At 32.4% G+C, this 17,334-nt stretch overlaps 1 protein-coding gene across 1 annotated transcript in view; it reads left to right on the top strand.

Moving 5' to 3' along the window:
• LOC139512970 (valine--tRNA ligase-like) overlaps positions 1-17,024 on the top strand; it is a 41,990-nt gene extending 24,966 nt beyond the window's left edge. The window contains exons 20-24 of the mRNA XM_071300976.1: positions 228-431; positions 772-883; positions 1,398-1,579; positions 14,489-14,623; positions 16,889-17,024. Coding sequence (XP_071157077.1) covers positions 228-431; positions 772-883; positions 1,398-1,579; positions 14,489-14,623; positions 16,889-16,969 — 714 coding nt within the window. The 3' untranslated portion in view covers positions 16,970-17,024. The remainder of the gene's footprint in view (positions 1-227; positions 432-771; positions 884-1,397; positions 1,580-14,488; positions 14,624-16,888) is intronic.
• The last annotated feature ends 310 nt before the right edge of the window (positions 17,025-17,334 follow it).

The raw sequence follows: 17,334 nt of genomic DNA, 5'->3' as shown, positions 1-17,334 counted from the left end.
AGACATCTGAAGGTGAACATAAAGTCTTCAACAGTAGACAAGTGTCTATACAGCATGCCAAGCTGTAAATCATCTGTGGGCTATAAAAGTTGTGAAAACATAAGATATTTCTTTGGTATCCGTGTTTAAAAATACAACAACATAAAATGATAGTCCTGCAGCAAATCATTTTTTTTCAGGAAAATAAACATTTATATCATCACTGTCAACTTTGCTTTAAATTTTAGGAATGTATAAAACCAGTATTTTCTAATTCATCTCTGGATACTAATCCTACAAAACAGACATTATATACATGTGTTGATACATTTCTAAGAGCTGCTAGTCCATTTATGCCTTTCCTGACAGAAGAGTTATTCCAAAGATTACATATATGTAATGATGATAGAGCAGAGAGTGTCTGTATTGCTTCTTATCCAACTACGGGAGAGGTAAGATATAAAATGTTAGTACAGTGAGAAATAAATCTGTCTCCAATTACAGCTTACTAAAACTGATTATGCAGCAATGAAATTTAGTTATTGCAGTTACACTAGTACTCTAAACATAACAAATGGACTTGAGCAGAACAAAGTTTAACAAAAGTTGACATCGAGGTTATATAAGTGGTTTTAAAACATGAACACCAGAATATGAACAATGCCAATTTGGCTGTGAAATGATTGTAAATCAACTAAATCTGATTGCTGGCTTTTGAAATTATTTATGCAATGTTTTGTATTTGAAATTTAAAAGCAGACATATATATGTTTTTGTTATATTTTTATTTAGATATCACAGAGAAGACTAGATATTGAAGAAGTCATGGATGTTATAAAATCTGTTGGATCAAATGTTTTATCTGTGTCAAATGAATTCAATATAAAATTAAAGAAAATGAACGGTGAGTTATCTGCCTAGTATAATTGTGAGATGTGTATTGTCTTGAAAATAATCTGAAAATTTTGCCTTACTCTTTCCTTTTTATTTGTCCATAATGATAAATCATAAGTTTATAGAAAAAAAATGATATTTCCAATCAAGAGTATGTACAAAGCTATCAGAATGTTATGATATTATTTATGGCAAACAGCTATTAAAATGTACAAGGTTTATTTTTGTGTGCTTATGTGCTCATATGCTTGTAGGCAAGTTTGAGCCTTTGATATCTTCAAGAATGCCTCATGACTGTTGTCTGCCAATCAAAATTGGTCATTCTATTGATACATACATGAAGTGAGAGTTTTTTTGCTCTATGTTGAAGGCCTCACTGTCACTTTGAGATGAAGAACAGGAATAAAAGCACTGTTCCTTTGCTTTTTGTGTGTTTTAATTGTGCATGTACTGCTTTTGTGTTATGAAAAGATACCCCATATTCTTTGTTTTTCTATTACATATTTATTTATTTTGTTTTACAGTTATTGTTTTGGTTGATGATGATGAGTTTCTACAGAAATTAAAGTCTGACAACTTTCATAGAGCATTAAAGGTTATTTCAAAAACTAGTGCAATAATATTGACAAACAAAAGGGAAGCATTACCCGATGGCTGTACTATTACAAACATAAATAATGATGTACATGTCCACTGCCAGTTAAAGGTAAGTTTGAAATTGAATTGCATATATATTGCTATTATTTTGTTGTGTGTGTTTCCTGTAGTATTTTGTTTTCAATTTTATTACACATGTTATATATCTATTGTTTGTATATTGCATATGTGACTGTTTATAATGATATTGTTTGTATGCTACATGACCTCCTGGGGCCCTAATTTGGTGAATACAAATATTCTATTCTATTCTATATTATGAAAAGGTAATATCATGAACCTCTTTTTGGTAAATAATCTGCAAATTATTTTTTTAAATCAAGAAATTAGGAACATAAAGAACCACAGGCTCATCTCTGTGCATGGTTCAAAAATATAGACATTCACTTTTAAATATAATTTATAAAAATGAATAAATTACAAATTTCTCCATATTCTTTTTAACTTAACAAATATGAAACAATATGCTTGTCACAATATTAAAATAATTGTAGTATAAAAGATGTATAATGTCTGTCTAAATATTTGCATTATTTTGCTAATTAGATAAAATACATAAAATAGTGACATTGTCTCTAGGCTGTTTTATTACAAATATTAATCTGAATAATTGACATTTGTTTTTTTACGGCAGATAATTTTTATTTCTAAAAACTTTTTGCATAATCTAATTTGTCAACATGAATATGTGGTAAAGCCCAGGGTTTTTTTTAAACAAGGGGATACATTACTAATCAATCTAGATAAAGATCATTCTTAAAAACTAAACAACACTAATACTGGTATATGATTCTCACAAATTTATTTTTTAATTATGACTATTAATCAAACATTTCTGCATGTCAGGTAAACGATTTCAAAACTTAAGAATAATTTACAGGCAGATATGTGTATTAAAAAAATTGTGTACCGGTACCTGAAATATTAGTATTTGTGAAATAAAAATAATTTTAAGATTTTGATATTTACATTATTTCTTACCATTAAAACCATAAAAATACATCTAAATAGGATTAATTGAAAAGGTATTTAGCATTACATGCTTTTTTCATTGTAATTAATTAAATTAATTAAATTACCATTACATGTAATTTAAAAATTCTCAATTACATGGATAACTGTAATGCATTGCACTTTTAATTGCCATTACATTTTTAATTACCCCATCCCTGGTCAAAAACAGTTCAAAAATTGCATGACCTTGTGCAAGGCGAAAATACATTTATTCATCTATACTATTAAACGAGAAGACCTCATTTTGGGTGTCGCTTCTCTTCTTTCCACAATAAATTAATCAACATGGCTCTGTGTCCTATAGGTACAGTGCATAGTCGCATTTGTCATCCATTTATATTATTATTCAGATTGAGTTATTTTGGGAGAAAAACTAGAAAAAAGGCATCCGGATATTGTCCCGTCATTGGACGAAATTTTAAGTCAGATTAGACTTCCAGTTTGCGTTTTTCTGTATACTTTGAACATACATATACTACGCATAAAGTGTATTTTAATTCGTTTTTCTGTATACTTTGAACATACATATACTACGAATAAAGTGTATTTTAATTCTATCTGCTATCATTTTCAAGTTTACTATCCACGGCGGTCACAGAGTTTATTAAATGGAGAGGGTCTGTATACTATATCAATTGACCACCATGGATCGATTAGTAAACTTGAAATTTAAAGTAAATACACTTTATTTATATAGTAATGAATGTTCATAATATACAGATAAGCGCTAAAATTATGTGAACTTTTGATACCTTTTCTGAAATTCAATTCATTTATTATCATTCAACAGCAGAAAAAGATGTGGTATGATTGCCATGTTGAGACAACTCTCCACAAGAGACCAAAATGACACAGAAATTAACAACTATAGGTCACCGTACGGCCTTCAACAACGAGCAAAGCCCATACCGCATACTCAGCTTTAAAAGTCCCCGAAATGACGATGTAAAACAATTCAAACGAGAAAACTAGCGGCCATATTTATGTACAAAAAATGAACGAAAAACAAATATGTAACACGTACATAAACAAACGACAACCACTGAATTACAGGTTCCTTACTTAAATGTATGTTCATATTGAAATTGATAGAAAACCAAAAATTGGGAATTTTAGAAATGAAGGAGGAGGGATAAAAAAAAAACATTTTCCTGTCCCCAATAACCTATGACTTATGATACATTTGCTGAAATTCTCCAGTCATTCAATATTTTACAAAATTCTTCCAACAACACTTTACATACTTTAAACTACGCTCTGAATGCCTGCGATTTCGCGGGTGTGTTCTAGTTACCTTGAAATTAAAATGGCATAGTTGTTACCAGGAAATGCATTCAGTATTGACATTGCAATAAACACCTACTTTTCTGTAGGCCATATGATACAATCACAAGGGAGGTAATAATGTCTCTTTAATGTAAAATGTTATTTTTCGCAACAGTGAAATCCGACATAAAGTGAATAGATGTATTTTTCAACTGACTTTAATCAAAAGGTTGAAAACATGTGCATGATCCCCTGGTCCTAAAAATGACATTAGCTTATAGTGTAGGAAGATTAGTTGTGCCAATTTTTAAGGAAAAAAGTGGGTTTATATAAGACAAATATACAGCAAAAGCAGTCTTGATTTCTAAAATCAAGAAAATTTAATAAGTATGTGTTATTTCCTTAGGAGTAGCACATGTTATTGGGCTGTATTTAAATTATGAAGAAATTATGGATGCATTAAGTACTCATTGAAGCTTTATCTAGTGAAAAAAACCACATTAATACTTCCAAAGATACATTGGATTTAAATTGTAAAATATATAAATTTTTATACGACTGCAAAAATTAAAAAAAATTTTGGTCGTATATTGGTATCAAATTGGCATCGTCGTTGTCGGCGGCATCCGACGACTTTTGGTTTTCGCACTTTAGAATAAGTGAATAGAAATCTATGAAATTTAAACACAAGGTTTATGACCATAAAAGGAAGGTGCGGATTGATTTTGGAAGTTTAGGTGCCAACAGTTTGGGAATTAGGGGCCAAAAAGGGCCCAAATAAGCATTTTCTTGGTTTTCCCACTATAACTTTAATTTAAGTAAATAGAAATCAATGAAATTTTAACACAAGGTTTATGAACACAAAAGGAAGGTAAGATTGATTTTTGGATTTTTGGTCCCAACAGTTTAGGAATTAGGGGCCAAAAAAGGGCCCAAAAAAGCATTTTTCTTGGTTTTCGCACCATAAATTAAGTATAAGTAAATAGAAATCTATGAAATTTAAACACAAGGTTTATGACTATAAAAGGAAGGTTGGGATTGATTTTGGTAGTTTTGGTCCCAACAGTTTAGGAATAAGGGGTCCAAAATTAAACTTTGTTTGAATTCATCAAAAATTCAATAATTTGGGTTCTTTGATATGCTAAATCTAACTGCGTATGTAGATTCTTAATTTTTGGTCCCATGGGTCCAAATTAAACTAAGTTTGATTTTAACAAAAATTGAATTCTTGGGGTTCTTAGATATGCTGAATCTAAACATGTAATTAGATTTTTGATTATTGGCCCAGTTTTCAAGTTGGTCCAAATTGGGGTCCAAAATTAAATTATGTTTGATTTCAACAAAAATTGAATCCTTGGGGTTCTTTGATATGCTGAATCTAAACCAGTATTCATATTTTTGATTATAGGCCCAGTTTTCAAGTTGGTCCAAATTGCGGTCCAAAATTAAACTTTGTTTGATTTCAACAAAAATTGTATGTATGGGATTCTTTGATATATGCTTAATCTAACCATGTATTTAGAGTTTTGATGTTTGGGCCCAGTTATCAGATTGGTCCACATTGAGGTCTAAAGGGTCCAAAATTGAACTTTATTTGACTTCATCAAAAATTGAATTCTTGGGGTTCTTTGATATGCTGAATCTAACCATGTATTTAGAGTTTGGATATTGGACCATAATAGGTAATGTCCAATTTAAAATTTAAAGTTATTAAGTTTAAGTTCTTAGACCACATTCATTATGTGTCAGAAACCTGTGTTGTGTCAACTATTTAAACACAATCCACATTCAGTGCTGTATCAAGCTTGAATGTTGTGTCCATACTTGCCCCAATGTTCAGGGTTCGAACTCTGCGGTCGTATAAAGCTGCGCCCTGCGGAGCATCTGGTTAGAATATAAGTAAAAAGCAACAAAAAATATCAGGATGCTCCTGAAAATCTGTCCACAAATGTTTGATTAAAAAACATATATTATTGCTGTAAAATATGTTTTTTAAAATGATATGAAGTGAAAATGGGGCTGTTGGATTAGGTTTTTTTTTCAGAAGAAATCTATATTGTAACACAGAAAAAGAATCAAAACAACAATACAACATAACATAGCACCATTAAACATGGTGTTGGTGTCATAATGCAAAACCATATTTTTATACGACTGTTTTTTGTCGTATATTGCTATCACGTTGGCGTTGTCGTCGTCGTCCGAATACTTTTAGTTTTCGCACTCTAACTTTAGTAAAAGTTAATAGAAATCTATGAAATTTGAACACAAGGTTTATGACCACAAAAGGAAGGTTGGTATTGGTTTTGGGAGTTTTGATCCCAACATTTTAGGAATTAGGGGCCAAAAAGGGCCCAAATAAGCATTTTCTTGGTTTTAGCACTATAACTTTAGTTTAAGTAAATAGAAATTTATGAAATTTTGACACAAGGTTTATGACCACAAAAGGAAGGTTAGGATTGATTTTTGGAGTTTAGGTCCGAACAGTTTAGGAATTAAGGGCCAAAAAGGGGCCCTAATAAGCATTTTTCTTGGTTTTTGCACCATAACTTTAGTGTAAGTAAATAAAAATCTATGAAATTTGAACACAAGGTTTATGACCATAAAATTTTTGGTCCCGTTTTCAAATTGGTCTACATTAAGGTCCAAAGGGTCCAAAATTAAACTTTGTTTGATTTTGACAAAAATTGAATCATTGGGGTTCTTTGATATGCTGAATCTAAAAATGTACTTAGATTTTTAACCTGATTTTTGTGACAAAAATGTCGGTTATTGATTTGGGGATGTACGGCGGGCGGGCGGGCGGGCGGCAATCAAATGTTGTCCGTGCATTAACTCATGAACCGTTCAACCAAAGCTTTTAAAATTTTAATATGTTATTACTGACAACTATACAAAGGTCAAGTTCAATAATGGCGATTTTGACTTTTACCGTTCAGGAGTTATGGTTCTTGAAAGATTGAAAAATGGAGTTTCCAGTCGTGTCCCTGCATTTACGCATGAACTGTTCTACCAAAGCTTCCCAAATTTTAATATGTTGTTACTGATGACAGAATGGAGGTCAAGTTCAATAATGACTATTTTGAATTTTACCGTTCAGGAGTTATGGTTCTTGAAAGATTGAAAAATGGAGTTTCCAGTAGTGTCCGTGCATTTATGCATGAACTGTTCTACCAAAGCTTCCGAAATTTTAATATGCTGTTACTGATGACAAAATGGAGGCCAAGTTCCAATAATGACGATTTTGACTTTTACCGTTCAGGAGTTATGGTTCTTGAAAGATTGAAAAATGGTGTTTCCCGTCGTGTCCGTGCATTTTCTCATGAACCATTCAACCAAAGCTTTTGAAATTTTAATATGTTGTTACTGATGACAAAATGGAGGTCAAATTTGATAATGACGCTTTTCACTTTCACCATTCATCAGTAATGGTTCTTGTGATATTGCCAGGACACAAATAAATGTAAATAAATCCGGTTTGCTGTCGTTGTGACAGCCTCTTGTTGATTATTGGCCCAGTTTTCAAGTTGGTCCAAATCGGGGTCCAAAATGAAACTTTGTTTGATTTCATCAAAAATTGAATACTTGGAGTTCTTTGATATGCCGATTCTAACTGTGTATGTAGATTCTTTATTTTTGGTCTCGTTTTCAAATTGGTCAACATAAAGGTCCAAAGGGTCCATAATTAAACTTAGCTTGATTTTAACAAAAATTGAATTCTTGGGCTTCTTTGATATGCTGAATCTAAACATGTACTTAGATTTTTGATTATGGGCCCAGTTTTCAAGTTGGTCCAAATCACATATATGTACCTCATGTTACACATATATGTGTCTGAGCGTTGCTTTACAATAAAATCTTGAATCTTGAAAAAAAAAATAATCTTGAATCTTGATAAATTAAAACAATCTTTACCATTCAGTGATAACAAGCACTTGTTTTACATTTTAATATTTTATGATGTATTTAAATGAGTAGTTATTGCTATTTCTTCAATTTTTTGGAGAGGATTATTATTCAACAGCATAGTGAATTGCTCAAAGGCAAAACAAACATTTTAATTTCATTAGACCACATTCATTCTGTGTCAGAAACCTATGCTGTGTCAACTATTTAATCACAGTCCAAATTTAGAGCTGAATCCAGCTTGAAAGTTGTGTCCATACTTGCCCCAACCGTTCAGGGTTCAACCTCTGCGGTAGTAGAAAGCTCTGCCCTGCGGAACATCTGGTTTCATGTTTTTATGCCCCATTTATGGGCATTATGTTTTCTGGTCTGTCCGTCTGTCCGTCCATTTGTTGGTTTGTTGGTTTGTTCGTTCAATTGTTCATCCGTCCGTTCATGTGTCCCTCTTCAGGTTAAAGTTTTTGGTGGTGGTTGTTTCTGATGAAATTGACGTCCAATCAACTTGAAACTTAGTACACATGACTTTTGATATTATCTTTCTAATTTTAATGCCAAATTAGAGATTTTACTCCATTTTCATGGTTCACTGAACATAGAAAATGATAGTGCGGATGGGCATCCGTGTACTATGGACACATTCTTGTTTTTCATACATCAAACAAACTAAAATGGTTAAGAAAGTAAAGAGTCAACTGTTGATCTCTTCACATATTCATACCCTTAAAACAGAAATATTTTCAGCAATTAAATATCATTTAAATCAATTTTTGTGGAAGGATTTTCAATAAATTCCAATTTCAAGAGGAAAAATGTGTATTTTTCAGTGTTTTCGATATATTTATAGACCTAGTTCATCAATTATAAACAAGTATGGTAGGAATGAGGTTTGAAATGTCCTCCTTCAAATAACGTCATGGCAGCATTGGGGACACATAGTTCCAATTAAAATTATTTAGGAAAGCAAAAATTTAAACCTTCATTTCTAAGGCTACTTTGACAGTCTTTAAAAGAAGGAGTGATTTATATAAGGACCTCTACAAAATATTTTTGATGGCATCATGGGTTCTGATTGGCCAATTTTTAAATATTCTCCTCTGAAAGTTTGAAACTAAAGTTATTTATTTTAATGGCATTTCTAATTTTTAGTTAAGATTTTGTCATAAGATGATTTTGTTTTCTGTATGATTTAATCATATATTTTTTTAAAAAATAACCAAATTATTTGAGAAATATTGTTAGCATGTACATATTTTTAAACCATCAATTTGCAAAACCAAACATAGAAAGACAAGTTTAAAGAAACTTTTGAAGAAACAGAATAAAATCTAATTCCAATGTTTACAATATTTCAGTCATCTAGTAACTTAGCCTGAGTATACCTTTACATTAAATATGACATTATCATAATGGTGTTTATTTAAAATAAAATTGTATTCAATGGGTATGTGTAGATTGAATTTGTAGCCCACAGAACTAGGTACTGTAGTACTATGACATCATTGGACACCTGTGAACAAATAGTATGATATGTAAAAGTCATATCATAGTAGAATTGAAGATAAAATGATAGATTTGGTTTGAATGAGACTGTTTAAATTAGATTGAATCAAAAAGTTAAAACTTGAAAGGGTTGCCTATACATGTATTAAACATTAGTTGTAGTTTCTGTAAAATGAATACTGTAAATTTTGAAATTTTTGCGATGGTTTTTTTATTGCGAAAAATGTGACAGGGTTATAATCGCAATAATTTAAACTTGCATTTTGAAATTTTTTTATCTGAATTAAACAGAATTTTTCTCAATATATCGCAATTTACAGTACTGTTACCAAATAAACGTAAAAACAGAAGATTTTTTTTTTTTTAATGTTGGTTGTTTACAGTTTAGGACTTTTTGAAACATTCTCTTATACAGCTTGTATCTAACAAAGTTCAGAAGTACATGTTAATGTATTTTTTTGTACATCAAAGCATTACCAATAATTTTTAAATTTCTCACTGAATATTTTGAAACTGAAAATCTGCTATGAAAACAATATCTATTAATAATTTTCTCATTAGAAAAACAAAAGTTTTCCCAATTAATCATAACATTATATCCAATTCAAATTTCATATAGATTTATGGTTTATCAACATACTTGTAGATTTCAAGTTTTATTGAAAACAAGTACTTATGCAAGATATTGCTGTTGAAAGTATTTTGATGTTTCTTAGGTCTATTGAGTATTTTCTCTAGACAAACTAAACATTGAGGGTCTAAAGTCATATTTGGGATTGCAGTATTTCTCTTTAAATGTATTATATTATCATTAGTCCTTATTATCTTACAAACTTTTACAAGCAGCACAGTTTTTGTAGACATAGTTTTTTTCTTATCTTTGACATTTTATGACAAGGGACAGAAATTTCAAAATTTTGCACACTCCCCAATCCTAAAGGCTGACAGTCATGCCCATTACCTTCAATTTGTTTCAACACATATACATACAAATCCTTCATACACAATTTAGATTATTATACAGAAGGTCACTTTTAAAAATTTATTGAAATTACGAGCAAATTAGTTGATTATGATTTCTGTAAATTCAGAAATTAATGTGAGATTTTTATTATTTTATAATAATGTGACTGGTAGAGAATCACAATAATAAAAACTCACATTCTGACATATGAGTGATATATCTGTATGCAGCTTAACCACAAATTGCAATAATTAATATGAATTTTTTGTCCATTTTGCAAAAATCGCAATAATTAATGCACACAATAATTTCTAAATTTATAGTATGTATGTTATCGTGAGAATAACTAATCTTCTTTGAGGTTCAGTCAAGTTTTAAAGAAAACAGATTTGTTTTATCAATGAAACTTATGTGCACCCATCTTCTTTTTAGTCATAGCAACCATAAGGGAACATGTAGGTTAGCCCAATGCCAAGTACCAACCCTAAATCCCATTAACTAAAAACTTCAGAAGATGTATATTAGAGTACTAGTACATTTGTACTCCATATAGACCCTCATAAAAGCCCCTCATCTTACCTGTATGTGTATTACCTCTTTGTAAGCAATAGATTGGATAAAGTTTATCTCAGTACAAACATTGAGAGGATTAGGATGTTTGTACATGCCTTTTAAGGAGAGATAATTGGCTAATGTTTTACTCTTATTTGTTGACTTCTGGTTATGGTGACATTGGAATTTGACAATTAAGGAAAAGTGATTCAGTTTGTTCTGATTTAGTATGCTATTGATTTTTCTGTATGTTATTTGAATAACTTGAGACATCAATAGATTTTATCCTTATAGAAAATATCCTGTGAAAAACTTTCATATATAAAATAAAAGAATTAGATGTGTTTGTGTATGTAATGAAAAGAAGTCAAAAGTGGTTATTTTTTGTAACCATAAACACATCTATTTCTGTATTATGAAGTAACAAACAATCATTGGTGGCATTCTTATTTTTGATTAGAAAAACCTAGGCTACTGACTATCCTAGGCAGTAAGATAATGTCTACTTGACATAAAGAACGAAGTATAACGCTGAGTCTGTCAGTTATTGTCAAAGGTTACATGTTCTCTCTCCTTTCTGCATTTACTTTGACAACAAAAGTCTTCATCAGTTTTGACAAGAGTTATGTTTTGAGTGTGTTGGGTTATAGGTGAGTGATATGTGGAAGAAGAAAGAAACTAAATTATTTGTTTTAATTTCAAGTTCCATGATGCTGCAAGGATTTTTGCAAAAAAAGGCTTAGCAAACATAGAGTGCAGGGATTTGACAAAATAAATATGCAAAATGAAAAAATGTTGAAACAAACATTATACGAAAAGATCTTTTTTGGTGACAAAAAAAATATCACGCTTTGTTTTCTGTTCATAACATTTATGAAAATTTACCAGTTTGAATTTTGTTGTGAAAAATCAAAAGGGATGTGGTTTGTGACATCATGAATTGAACGCAAATACATGAATTTTCAACAAAAGACATAAACCCTGTTCACACTATGCCCTTTTAAACTGAGGTTGACCCGAATTGTTAAATCCGAGTTAAACTTAGGTAATGTGAATACCTTAACCCGCGGGAACCCAGATTAAAATTACCCCTCATTTAAGGTGGAGTTAATGTGGGGTTAACTACATCATTTCTAAATGTGAATGCAAAGTGAAGTTAATGTGAGGTTGTTGCTATTGTGACGTTTGCTTAAATACGCCTTCAATGTGAATTAACTATTATGCGACGTCATATATCGAATGACCTCAATCATATTTTGACAGACTTCCAGTTACCATATTTACTAGGTCACGAATTATATAAACCATATTAAATTAGGGACAGCAAGAGCAATATATAAGTGTTTAAATCTTTCTTTTTTTTAAACTGCATGTTGGCAAACCATGAAACCTTTATCATCTCGATCGCTTTTTTGGGCGAAAATCAGTTCAATTTGAATAATGTCACGTTATTCAAAAACACTGAAAGTGTTTGATGGATTTTGATGGGGATCGATCTCCCCAAAGCGGCCAGGAGTTCAGCAAAAATTAAAAATCAGACTTTAAAATGAACAAAAAATATGTAAATATGTATAGTGGACAGATTCAGGGTACACTATGGGCATTAACATTTCTATTTTTGTTGAGAGGAAAAATCCCAAACCAGCTTAATTTTTATCAAGTGTGAACTAGGGTAATTGATTCAGGTTAATTAACCCGGGTTCGACCCAGTGTAGATTTTTATAGTGTGAACACAGTAATATTTTCTATTTAGTCATTGTAATTAGCTATGATTCATAGGGATATTGGTCAATAAAGCCTAATTTGAAATTGTAGCTAGAAATAGGGGCCATTTTAGGGCCGAATCGAACCTGTGTTTTGTACTCATTTTAATATATTATAAGTCTGTTGTGAAAAATTTGGTTAGAAAAAGAACATGGGATTTCTGATATGAAAAAAAGATTGAAATGGGATAAACACTTTCATAATCATACCAACATTTATGATTAAAGCATGAATCTGCACTTTTAAAAAACCTTCGAGTCATGTTGTTAATTGATCATACCACTGTTGCCAAATTATGATAGTAATTCTTCTGTAATTTACATCGAAGGATGTCAATTTGGTAATGGCATTGGTGTGACATGTGTATAGGAGAGGTCGATGGGCACAAAGAATACAAATATTAGGAGTAAACACTAAACAGCAAGGGATTTCTGTTTGATCAAATTGATTATTGTACTGACAAAGTGAAAGGATTTTGTCCCCGGTTTTCATACTTGTTTTTGGAATTATGGGTGGGACATAATTGTCATTATTCTTACCCAAATCATAATCTTTTATAACAGAAAATGTGTAAAGAAATTAACCTGTCACTTTGTAACTTTTATCAATTTTTATAGTAAAAGACATGTATTATTGTCCTGACAAATTTTTTAATAATTTATAACTCCAGTATTAGTCAATAGGGACAGACAGATAAGCAGAGTTCTAGTATTATATCAATATTTTAGATGTTATGTTTTTTAATGTCATGTTTATCTCTCTTTTTCAATCAGAAAATTTAATATAACAGAGTAGAACTACCATTATCATGATATAAATAAATAAAAGTACATTTCTCTCAGGTTTTAAAATTAATGATTCATCACTTTTAAAGTCCAATTAAATCTCAAATCTATGCATGATTCTAGAAAAATAGAGCCAACACTGTTAAATTACCTTTTATATAGAGTTATTTCAGACCATATGGATTTTTTTTACAATTTTGTTTTTTGTTTTACATGTAACAGGATGTATTAGATCTTACATCAGGGCCGTAACTACCTATGAGGCAGGGGAGGCAGTTGCCTCCCCTGAATTTTCGACACCAAAATTATTTTTTTGAAGTAATAAAATGAAATATTGACAATATATACACGAAGAATTTTAATTTATATTATAAACAACACAAGTTTACAGTTTTAACAGTGTTATCATGATACGTGATATATGTCATTTCCGGATTTTTTATTGATAGTGAAACGTTTCAGTATTTGTTTGTGTTTTTTCATGTGGCCGTCCGTCTGTTATTCAGTATTCGTACGAGAACACATATTAAACTTTATTTTTCGATAATTTTGAATAAAACTTAACTGTTCACATTTATTTAGGGACTCAATTAAGCATAGGAAGTTCTTTTTGTATTGTGAATCTTTAATAATATCGGAAATTCGTTACCAGCGGAATCAGCAGTTGGATCAATTTTTCTTAACGTTTCCCCATCGTACGAGAACATTATGGTCAATGCCTTAGTAGTTAAACACTTCCATTCGTTGTAGCAGGGACTTTCTATACTAAGTATATACTAGTATAGAAAGTCCCTGGTTGTAGTTATATACATGTCTGTTCAGCTTTCAACACTGATATTGAAATTCAAGGTCCTCGATAAAAAAAAATATATCTTGCGTTCTATGATCTTGCTTTATATGTTTTTTTAACTTACCAGTTTGATTTCTAACAAAAAGATTTTTAAATACAGATAAAAATTGCTTCCAGGATCCAGCAATACTGACGTTTCTTAAAGTAAGGAAATCGAAGGAAAAAGGATCATTTTTAGCCATTTTAATGAGAGAAACAAATCGGCGGGGGGCTGCGCCCCCCAACCCCCCTCTCTTGGAGGTCTCATTCGGCGGTCCCCAAACCCCTGCCTCCTCTGAATTCGAACCCTAGTTACGGTCCTGTACATATCATATTGTTTCAGTTAACAATTTGTTTTAATTGTTCTTTATGTTACAGGACATAATAGACCCAGCTGTAGAGGTTTCAAAACTAAAAGAAAAAATAAAGAAAGTTGAAAAGAAAATAGAAAAGTTGAAAAAGAGCAAAAGCAGTAGAAAATATGAAAATTCTGTTAAAGTAAAGGATGAAAAGGTAAATGGACTTTAAGTATAGAAGTATTTTCACCCTACAGCCATAAATAAAAAGATTACCTTCAGTAATGAGGTTACATGTGATTTCTAGGGATCTCTATGGCCTTCAATAATGAGATTACAGGCGATTTCTAGGGATCTCTATGGCCTTCAATAATGAGATTACAGGCGATTTCTAGAGATTCCTATGGCCTTTAGTAATGAGGTTACATGTGATTTCTAAGGATCTCTATTGCCTTCAATGATGAGATTACAATTTACAGGTGATTTCTAGGGATCTCTATGGCCTTCAATAATGAGATTACAGGCGATTTCTAGGGATCCCTATGACCTTCAGTAAAGGGCTTACATGGGATTTCAAGGGATTGGTCTATGCCATTCCATAATGAGCTTACAGGTTATGTCAAGGATTATCTATAATGGCCTTCAGTAATGGGACTACATGTGATTTTAAGGGACCTTCCTATTGCCTTCAGTAAAGGGCTTACATAGGATTTCAAGGAATCGCTCTATGCCATGTAGTAAAAAGTCTTCAGGTTATCTATAAGGATATCTTTATGGCCTTCAGTCATTCCTTAGTAAGTTTTACAGATGCCATCACGAGTCGACTTACCATTATGAAATATCTGTTTCACTCATGATAGCTGATATGTTTCTGATGTAGTAACTACAATTTTATCCCTTTTGTCCTGAAGGTATCCTACCCAATTACTTTAATTACTGGGTTTTCACTTATATGAGTAACACATTCATGTGGAGCAGGATTTTCCTACCCTGCCTGAGAACCTGGGATAACCCCTAGTAACACACTGCACCTCATGTGGAGTAGGATCTTCCTACCCTGCCTGAGAACCTGGGATAACCCCTAGTAACACACTGCGCCTCATGTGGAGCAGGATCTTCCTACCCTTCCTGAGAACCTGGGATAAACCCTAGTAACACACTGCGCCTCATGTGGAGCAGGATCTTCCTACCCTTCCTGAGAACCTGGGATAAACCCTAGTAACACACTGCGCCTCATGTGGAGCAGGATCTTCCTACCCTTCCTGAGAACCTGGGATAACCCCTAGTAACACACTGTGCCTCATGTGGAGCAGGATCTTCCTACCCTTCCTGAGAACCTGGGATAAACCCTAGTAACACACTGTGCCTCATGTGGAGCAGGATCTTCCTACCCTTCCTGAGAACCTGGGATAACCCCTAGTAACACACTGCGCCTCATGTGGAGCAGGATCTTCCTACCCTTCCTGAGAACCTGGGATAACCCCTAGTAACACACTGCGCCTCATGTGGAGCAGGATCTTCCTACCCTTCCTGAGAACCTGGGATAACCCCTAGTAACACACTGCACCTCATGTGGAGCAGGATCTTCCTACCCTTCCTGAGAACCTGGGATAACCCCTAGTAACACACTGCGCCTCATGTGGAGCAGGATCTTCATACCCTTACTGAGAACCTGGGATAAACCCTAGTAACACACTGCGCCTCATGTGGAGCAGGATCTTCCTACCCTTCCTGAGAACCTGGGATAAACCCTAGTAACACACTGCACCTCATGTGGAGCAGGATCTTCCTACCCTTCCTGAGAACCTGGGATAACCCCTAGTAACACACTGCGCCTCATGTGGAGCAGGATCTTCATACCCTTACTGAGAACCTGGGATAAACCCTAGTAACACACTGCGCCTCATGTGGAGCAGGATCTTCCTACCCTTCCTGAGAACCTGGGATAAACCCTAGTAACACACTGCACCTCATGTGGAGCAGGATCTTCCTACCCTTCCTGAGAACCTGTGATAACCCCTAGTTTTGTTGGGGTTCGTGTACTAAGGTTTTTAGTTTTCTATGATGTGTTTTGTGTCCTATTGTTTGTTTGTTGGTCTTTTTCTTTTCTAGTCATGGTGTTGTCAGTTTATTTTCGACTTATGAGTTTGAATGTCCATCTGGTTTATTTCACCTCTTTTTTATACTAGTGTCCACTATCAAGTTAATACTGTGATACTCTATTGAAAGGTATTTTGGGGATTTATATGACTTCAAAGATTTACAATGTGACATATTTGTGAGCACTAAGGTCATTTTCAAATTTGCGCAATGGTACATTAAAAAAATGTCATTGATGTACTGAGTATATATATCAAACAAAAAGAAATTTATTATATCTTGTTATAACCGTATTAATAAATCAATAAGGTAATAGTATTATAGGGCATTAGTTTGATTTACAATCTGAATTTTACTGATAATATTAATTTGTTTATTTCAGACGGAGGAACTACAACAACAGATAAAAACAATTCTGAGTAGGATAAAGCAAATTGAGGATTTGTCACAAAATAGTTATTAGATTTATTTTATCATTTTTTAATGAGGAATTTAAGAAAATAAATTATCCTAAGTGATTGCGTCTTTTACATGTAATTTGAATGTACTTGACATACTTGCTAAGCCTGTTTGTCACCACAGTAAGAAGTTTTAATGTCTATTATGTGTCAATGTTAAATCATCGTTTAGATGATGAGTAAACATTTATAAGACTTCCATCAAAACAGCAATTAAACCAGAACTATATGGTCAGTAAGGCAAACTCGATCTGTTAGTCACCATTAAACACTAGCTAGTTCTCAATAAGCAATCATAACAATAAGCAATTCTAACCAAGAACACATTTCATGATTTTTTATGGAGCCTTCATTCTTCTTTAAAAAGTCA

The sequence above is a fragment of the Mytilus edulis genome, chromosome 2 (genome assembly GCF_963676685.1).
Source record: "Mytilus edulis chromosome 2, xbMytEdul2.2, whole genome shotgun sequence".
Classification (NCBI taxonomy): domain Eukaryota; kingdom Metazoa; phylum Mollusca; class Bivalvia; order Mytilida; family Mytilidae; genus Mytilus; species Mytilus edulis.
This window is presented reverse-complemented; position numbering and strand designations above follow the sequence as displayed.